Below are 9,163 nucleotides of genomic sequence, written 5' to 3'. Positions count from 1 at the left end.
GCCATGTGGCCTCCGCTGCCGCCATGTGGCCTCCGCTGCCGCCATGTGTCCTCCGCTGCCGCCATGTGTCCTCCGCTGCCGCCATGTGTCCTCCGCTGCCGCCATGTGTCCGTCCACTGCCGCCATGTGTCCTCCGCTGCCGCCATGTGTCCTCCGCTGCCGCCATGTGTCCTCCGCTGCCGCCATGTGTCCTCCGCTGCCACCATGTGTCCGTCCGCTGCCACCATGTGTCCTCCGCTGCCGCCATGTGGCCTCCGCTGCCGCCATGTGTCCTCCGCTGCCACCATGTGTCCGTCCGCTGCCACCATGTGTCCTCCGCTGCCACTTTCATTTACATTCATCCTGATCATGTGTGCAGAGATCTTCCCCTGTATAATGGAGGCCGGTGTGGCGATCAGTCCCCTGTATGATGGAGGCCGGTGTGGCGATCAGTCCCCTGTATGATGGAGGCCGGTGTAGAGGTTAGTCCCCTGTATGATGGAGGCCGGTGTGGCGATCAGTCCCCTGTATGATGGAGGCCGGTGTAGAGGTCGGTCCCCTGTATAATGGAGGCCGGTGTAGAGGTCGGGTCCCTGTATAATGGAGGCCGGTGTAGAGGTCAGTCCCCTGTATGATGGAGGCCGGTGTAGAGGTCTGTCACCTGTATAATGGAGGCCGGTGTGGCGATCAGTCCCCTGTATGATGGAGGCTGGTGTAGAGGTCGGTCCCCTGTATAATGGAGGCCGGTGTAGAGGTCGGTCCCCTGTATGATGGAGGCCGGTGTGAAGGTCAGTCCCCTGTATGATGGAGGCCGGTGTAGAGGTCTGTCCCCTGTATAATGGAGGCCGGTGTAGAGGTCAGTCCCCTGTATGATGGAGGCCGGTGTAGAGGTTAGTCCCCTGTATGATGGAGGCCGGTGTAGAGGTCGGTCCCCTGTATGATGGAGGCCGGTGTAGAGGTCGGTCCCCTGTATGATGGAGGCCGGTGTAGAGGTCGGTCCCCTGTATAATGGAGGCCGGTGTAGAGGTCGGTCCCCTGTATGATGGAGGCCGGTGTAGAGGTCTGTCCCCTGTATAATGGAGGCCGGTGTAGAGGTCGGTCCCCTGTATGATGGAGGCCGGTGTGAAGGTCAGTCCCCTGTATGATGGAGGCCGGTGTAGAGGTCTGTCACCTGTATAATGGAGGCCGGTGTGGCGATCAGTCCCCTGTATGATGGAGGCCGGTGTAGAGGTCTGTCACCTGTATAATGGAGGCCGGTGTAGAGGTCGGTCCCCTGTATGATGGAGGCCGGTGTAGAGGTCGGTCCCCTGTATGATGGAGGCCGGTGTAGAGGTAAGTCCCCTGTATGATGGAGGCCGGTGTAGAGGTAAGTCCCCTGTATGATGGAGGCCGGTGTGGCGATCAGTCCCCTGTATGATGGAGGCCGGTGTGGCGATCAGTCCCCTGTATGATGGAGGCCGGTGTGGCGATCAGTCCCCTTCCCTCCGGCCTCCCCCATTAGTGGAGCTGTCAGCGAGCTCCTCCAGGTAAATCACCTCCCGGCAGCCGCTTACGTTCATCTGCAGGAAGGCCGGTAAATGGGGGATGATTTAGAGGCCGCCCGGCACGGAGGCTTTGTAATATTTCCTCTCCATCAGCCGCACAATAGTGAGGTCATCAGCGATAAAGATCTCAGCGCGCCGCCACCTGCGGGCGCCACCTCCTCCGCAAATAAACCATTAGATGAGATAAATGCTGCCGCCATCCCTGATATATGATGTGACGGCGAGAGATGGCGGCACTATAAACCATCCGCCATCAATCACACAAACCGCCAGCCGCAAAGACGGAGGCCGGAATAAATCAGGAGACTCACAGAGACCTCATCCCAGGATGATGGGGATAGCGAGGAAGAGGAGGATGGGGATAGCGAGGAAGAGGAGGATGGGGATAGAGAGGAGGAGGATAGTGAGGAAGGGAATGGGGATAGCGAGAAAGAGGAAAGTGGGGAAGAGAATGGGAATAGCGAGGAGGAGGATGGGGATAGCGAGTAAGATGATGGGGATAGCGAGTAAGAGGATGGGGATAGGGAGGAAGAGGATGGGGATAGCGAGTAAGAGGATGATGGGGATAGCGAGGAAGAGGATATTGGCGATAGTGAGTAAGAGGATGGGGATAGCGAGTAAGAGGATGGGGATAGCGAGTAAGAGGATGATGGGGATAGCGAGGAAGAGGATGGGGATAGCGAGTAAGAGGATGATGGGGATAGCGAGGAAGAGGATGGGGATAGCGAGTAAGAGGATGGGGATAGCGAGTAAGAGGATGGGGATAGCGAGTAAGAGGATGATGGGGATAGCGAGGAAGAGGATATTGGGGATAGTGAGTAAGAGGATGGGGATAGCGAGTAAGATGATGGGGATAGCGAGTAAGAGGATGATGGGGATAGCGAGGAAGAGGATATTGGGGATAGTGAGTAAGAGGATGGGGATAGCGAGTAAGAGGATGGGGATAGAGAGGAAGAGGATGGGGATAGTGAGTAAGAGGATGGGGATAGCGAGTAAGAGGATGGGGATAGCGAGTAAGAGGATGGGGATAGAGAGGAAGAGGATGGGGATAGTAAGGAACAGGATGGGGATAGCGAGGAGGAGAATGGGGATAGCGAGGAGGAGGATAGGGATAGCGAGGAAGAGGATGGGGATAGCGAGGAAAAGGATGGGGATAGCGAGGAAGAGGATAGTTGGGAAAAGGATGATTGGGATAGCGAGGAAGAGGATAGTGAGGAAGAGGATGAGGATAGCGAGGAAAAGGATGATGGGGACAGCAAGGAAGAGGATGGGGATAGCGAGGAGGAGAATGGGGATAGCGAGGAGGAGAATGGGGATAGCGAGGAGGAGGATGGGGATAGCGAGGAAGAGGATAGTGAGGAAGAGGATGGGGATAGCGAGGAAGAGGATGGGGATAGCAAGGAGGAGGATGGGGATAGCGAGGAGGAGGATGGGGATAGCGAGGAAGAAGATGGGGATAGCGAGGAGGAGGATGGGGATAGCGAGGAAGAGGATGGGGATAGCAAGATGGAGGATGGGGATAGCGAGGAAGAGGATGATGGGGATATCGAGGAAGAGGATAGTGAGGAAGAGGATAGTGAGGAAAAGTATGATGGGGATAGCGAGGTAGAGGATAGTGATGAAGGGGATGGGGATAGCGAAGAGGAAAGTGGGGAAGAGGATGGGAATAGCGAGGAAGAGGATATTGAGGAAGAGGATGGGGATAGCGAGGAAGGCTATGGGGATAGCGAGGAGGAGGATGGGGATAGTGAGGAGGATGGGGATAGCGAGGTGGAGGATAGGGATAGCGAGGAGAAGGATGGGGATAGTGAGGAGGAGGATGGGGATAGCGAGGAAGAGGATGGGGATAGCGGGGAGGAGGATGGGGATAGCAAGGAAGAGGATGATGGGGATGGCGAGAAAGAGGATAGTGAGGAAAAGGATGATGGGGCTGGCGAGGAAGAGGATAATGGGGCTAGCGAGGAAGAGGATAATGGGGATAGCGAGGAAGAGGATAATGGGGATAGCAAGGAAGAGGATAATGGGGATAGTGAGGAAGAGGATAATGGGGATAGCGAGGAGGAGGAATGTGAGGAAGAGGATGGGGACAGTGAGGAGGAGGATGGGGATAGCAAGGAGGAGGATGGGGATAGTGAGGAAGAGGATGGGGAAAAGGATGGGGATAGGGAGGAAGAGGATGAGGATAGCGAGCAAGAGGATGAGTATAGTGAGGAGGAGGAGGAGAAGGATGGCGAGGAGGAGGATGGGGATAGTGAGGAAGAGGATGAGGATAGCGAGGAGGAAGATGGGGATAGCGAGGAGGAGGATGGGGAAAGTGAGGATGAAGATGGGGATAGCGAGGAGGAGGATGGGGATAGTGAGGAGGAAGATGGTGATAGCGAGGAGGAGGATGGGGATAGTGAGGAAAGGATAGTGAGGAAGAGGAGGATAAGGATAGTGAGGAGGATGAGGATGATGCACTAATTAGGCGAGGGCTCCAATCCGGAACCTAACGATGGCTAATACTTCATTACCACTTAACCTGAAGGACACCATTATACTGAGGGAGACACCATTATACTGAGGGGGACACCATTATACTGAGGGGGGACACCATTATACTGAGGGGGACACCATTATACTGAGGGGGACACCATTATACTGAGGGGGGACACCATTATACTGAGGGGGACACCATTATACTGAGGGGGGACACCATTATACTGAGGGGGGACACCATTATACTGAGGGAGACACCATTATACTGAGGGGGGACACCATTATACTGAGGGGGACACCATTATACTGAGGGGGGACACCATTATACTGAGGGGGACACCATTATACTGAGGGGGACACCATTATACTGAGGGGGACACCATTATACTGAGGGGGACACCATTATACTGAGGGGGGACACCATTATACTGAGGGGGACACCATTATACTGAGGGGGGACACCATTATACTGAGGGGGATACCATTATACTGAGGGGGACACCATTATACTGAGGGGGACACCATTATACTGAGGGGGGACACCATTATACTGAGGAGGACACCATTATACTGAGGGGGGACACACCATTATACTGAGGAGGGACACCATTATACTGAGGGGGGACACCATTATACTGAGGGGGACACCATTATACTGAGGGGGGACACCATTATACTGAGGGGGACACCATTATACTGAGGGGGACACCATTATACTGAGGGGGGACCCCATTATACTGAGGGGGACACCATTATACTGAGGGACACCATTATACTAAGGGAGACAACATTATACTGAGGGGGGACACCATTATACTGAGGGGGGACACCATTATACTGAGGGAGACACCATTATACTGAGGGGGGGACACCATTATACTGAGGGAGACACCATTATACTGAGGGGGACACCATTATACTGAGGGGGACACCATTATACTGAGGGGGGACACCATTATACTGCGAAGGGACACCATTATACTGAGGGGGGACACACCATTATACTGAGGGGGACACCATTATACTGAGGGGGGACACCATTATACTGAGGGGGGACACACCATTATACTGAGGAGGGACACCATTATACTGAGGGGGGACACACCATTATACTGAGGAGGGACACCATTATACTGAGGGGGGACACACCATTATACTGAGGGGGACACCATTATACTGAGGGGGGACACCATTATACTGAGGGGGACACCATTATACTGAGGGACACCATTATACTGAGGGGGACATCATTATACTGAGGGGGGGACACCATTATACTGAGGGGGACACCATTATACTGAGGGGGGACACCATTATACTGAGGGGGACACCATTATACTGAGGGGGGACACCATTATACTGAGGGGGACACCATTATACTGAGGGAGACACCATTATACTGAAGGGGACACCATTATACTGAGGGGGCACCACTATACTGAGGGGGACACCATTATACTGAGGGGGGACACCATTATACTGAGGGGGGACACCATTATACTGAGGAGGACACCATTATACTGAGGGGGGACACCATTATACTGAGGGGGACACCATTATACTGAGGGGGACACCATTATACTGAGGGGGCGCCACTATACTGAGGGGGACACCATTATACTGAGGGGGGACACCATTATACTGAGGGGGGACACCATTATACTGAGAAGGGACACCATTATACTGAGGGGGACACCATTATACTGAGGGGGGACACCATTATACTGAGGGGGACACCATTATACTGAGGGGGACACCATTATACTGAGGGGGACACCATTATACTGAGGGGCAGACCATTATACTGAGGGGGACACCATTATACTGAGGGGGACACCATTATACTGAGGGGGACACCATTATACTGAGGGGGGACACACCATTATACTGAGGGGGACACCATTATACTGAGGGGGGACACACCATTATACTGAGGGGGGACACCATTATACTGAGGGAGACACCATTATACTGAGGGGGGACACCATTATACTGAGGGGGGACACCATTATACTGAGGGAGACACCATTATACTGAGGGGGGACACCATTATATTGAGGGAGACACCATTATACTGAGGGGGACACCATTATACTGAGGGGGCACACCATTATACTGAGGGGGACACCATTATACTGAGGGGGACACCATTATACTGAGGGGGGACACCATTATACTGAGGGAGACACCTTTATACTGAGGGGGACACCATTATACTGAGGGGACACCATAATACTGAGGGGCAGACCATTATACTGAGGGGCAGACCATTATACTGAGGGGGGCACCATTATACTGAGGGGGGACACCATTATACTGAGGGGGACACCATTATACTGAGGGGGGACACACCATTATACTGAGGGGGATACCATTATACTGAGGGGGACACCATTATACTGAGGGGGACACCATTATACTGAGGTGGAGACCATTATACCGAGGGGGGGACACCATTATACTGAGGGGGACACCATTATACTGAGGGGGAAACCTCAGTTTTCGATGATATCATGACTAATCTCCGCCCATTCTCCCTTATATAGCTCCTCCCCCTGCACCCTTTTGATATCTCTCCATATTCAGAAAAGAAGGATGAGGAGAGGCACTCACCCCCTCGCAGACCAGAAGGATGCCCCCCTTCCCTCAGCGAGCAGTGCGGCAGCTGTAGTCACACACTTCTGCAGCGTCTCCACCTCTCCTGGGTGACACAAATTGGCAGATAAGGTGACTGGTGTTGTGGGATCCCTGACCGGTCGCTCATGGTTGGCACGGGCCGTGTCTTCCGCTTGTCGCTGTTATTTACGGCCCCTTGTTCTGCCAGCTCGGCTTTTAGGCTCGTAACGTTTCTCCCTGTGTAGATAAATCACTTCAGGTCCTGACGTCCCGCTCTTACTGTCAGCGACAGCGGCGGAGCTGGCGGATCTATAGACCACCGTCTCATCAGAATAAACAAATCAAAGTAAATGTCACAAAATTCTGAAACTTCTTTGATTTATAAAAACAAAAACTGCAAAATCTGCAAGAAATGGAAAAAAATCCTAAAATGAGCCGGCTGAGGTCACCCCAGCTGGCTCCGGGCGCTTGAGGGGTTAATGAGGAATCTTCTGGGTGATCTTCTGGATGATCTATTGGCAGCGACCTCAGTGTTACATCCTAGAGAGGGACCCGATCTCCCCATAATGTCCACCATCTTTTTATACATCTGGTCGCCCCCTGAGTAAGGCGCATATGCTTCTTCAGACATACTGAGACCCCTGATCTGCAGCCCCTCAGGCAGATTATATATATATATATATATATATATATATATAAGGGCTCCTGCAGGACGATAAGCAACTGGGCCTGCAGCACATTCATACCGAGGGGAACCATTATACTGAGTGGACACTGTGGTGTCCCACCACAGGTGTTTTTCTCGTCTTCTGTGCACCTGTCACAAAGCTTTTTCGCTCAGGTTAAGTGGTGTGAGAAGTGTATTAAGTTTCCCCACTAGGTGACAGTGTTTGTATCCTTATAAGTGTTGCACAGCTGAAGTCAGTAGTGGGTTAATGTTTTCTGTATACCACGTGTTTATTGCTTACCAATAGGAGATGCTCTTTTCTTTTCTACCTATTATCTTTCTCCTTTCACCTGCACACACTCATCCCCACCACTCACAGGCAGGCATACAGAAGGCCCCTGTAGGAGGAGTTTTACTGCTGGGGGAAGTACAGTTAGTTCTTATTAGATTGTCAGAGAGGAAGGACACAAGCGACAACAGTCCCTGCAAAAGTTAAGCCAGGGCCTGGCTTATGCCAGGACCCCTGTCAGGGACAAAGTGCAATCTAGTGTAGTCACCAACATGTACAGATGCAGTTAGAGACCAATGCTTCTATAACTACCACTATATCTATTATGCAGTGCTAAGCACACCCAAGGGAGAGTAGTAACCAAGGACCACCCTGACCCGCACCAGAAACTTATCTGAAAAGAGCAGGGCAGTATCCTGAACAAGAGAGGAACTAGCCTTGATAGGACAAAGCAGCCAGTACAGAAGGCCTACGTATCCTATCGCACAGTGCAGGTAACTGGGAAACCTCGGACACCTTGCTACACCCAGATAACCATGGCTGTGGCTTGTACTGGGACAGGCTCTTCGATTCCAGGGGGCAGAAGGTGGTCAGACACAGTCTAAACACAAGTACAAGTAACACTTCGCTACTGAAGAGATATCTACTAAAAGTTTCAGCAGAGTACAACACTACTGTTGGTTTATGGCTCCTCCAACAAACTCCTCTACTCTACAAGCACCGCTGCAACTACCTTACTTCTCCTAAAGCACCTCCTCCAAGCACAAAGGTTAAGCACTCCAGTGTGTCAAGATTACTGTCTGTAAAACCGTGTGCTGTTATATTGAAAAGCCTTACAGTAAAGCTGTTATATTTTAATACTACTGGGACTCTGTCATCTTCTATCCGCACCAGCACCTATACACACACCACTGCACACCTTGGGTTATTTTTCTCCTTTCTGTGGGTGGCGGTACCGACTTTCCGAGTTGATCAGTTGCCACTCATGACTGCTGTGACAAGAGCCCAGGAGACCCACAACAACCTAGCAGGTTACCGACCATTGGGGAACACTACTGGCCATAGAAAACAAACCTGTGTGCTGCACTAGTACTGACGTCACAACATATAACACCCCTGGCCAAGAAGTAGAGAGCGCTCACTACAACACCATACTGAGGGGGACACCATTATACTGAGGGGGACACCAATATACTGAGGGGGATACCATTATACTGAGGGGGGACACCATTATACTGAGGGGGACACCATTATACTGAGGGGGACACCAATATACTGAGGGGGACACCAATACACTGAGGGGGGACACCATTATACTGAGGGGGGGACACCAATATACTGAGGGGGGACACCAATATACTGAGGAGAACACCAATACACTGAGGGGGGACACCATTATACTGAGGGGGGGACACCAATATACTGAGGGGGGACACCATTATACTGAGGAGAACACCAATACACTGAGGGGGGACACCATTATACTGAGGGGGGACACCATTATACTGAGGGGGGACACCATTATACTGAGGGGAACACCATTATACTGAGGGGGATACCATTATACTGAGGGGGGGACACCATTATACT

The 9,163-nt window shown here is 52.1% G+C and overlaps 1 protein-coding gene across 1 annotated transcript; it reads right to left on the bottom strand.

The window, feature by feature from the left end:
• Positions 1-1,780: 1,780 nt before the first annotated feature.
• On the bottom strand, positions 1,781-2,926 carry LOC138789157 (uncharacterized; the record flags this gene model as incomplete). The annotated part of the gene is made up of 1 exon (XM_069967761.1): positions 1,781-2,926. A coding segment is annotated over one exon (1,146 nt), but the record flags the coding sequence as incomplete, so codon positions are not given.
• Positions 2,927-9,163: the final 6,237 nt, after the last annotated feature.

Source organism: Dendropsophus ebraccatus, chromosome 4 (assembly GCF_027789765.1).
Source record: "Dendropsophus ebraccatus isolate aDenEbr1 chromosome 4, aDenEbr1.pat, whole genome shotgun sequence".
In the NCBI taxonomy this organism is placed as follows: Eukaryota; Metazoa; Chordata; class Amphibia; order Anura; family Hylidae; genus Dendropsophus; species Dendropsophus ebraccatus.
The sequence above is the reverse complement of the archived record's forward strand: the minus strand, read 5'-3'. Positions and strand labels throughout refer to the sequence as shown.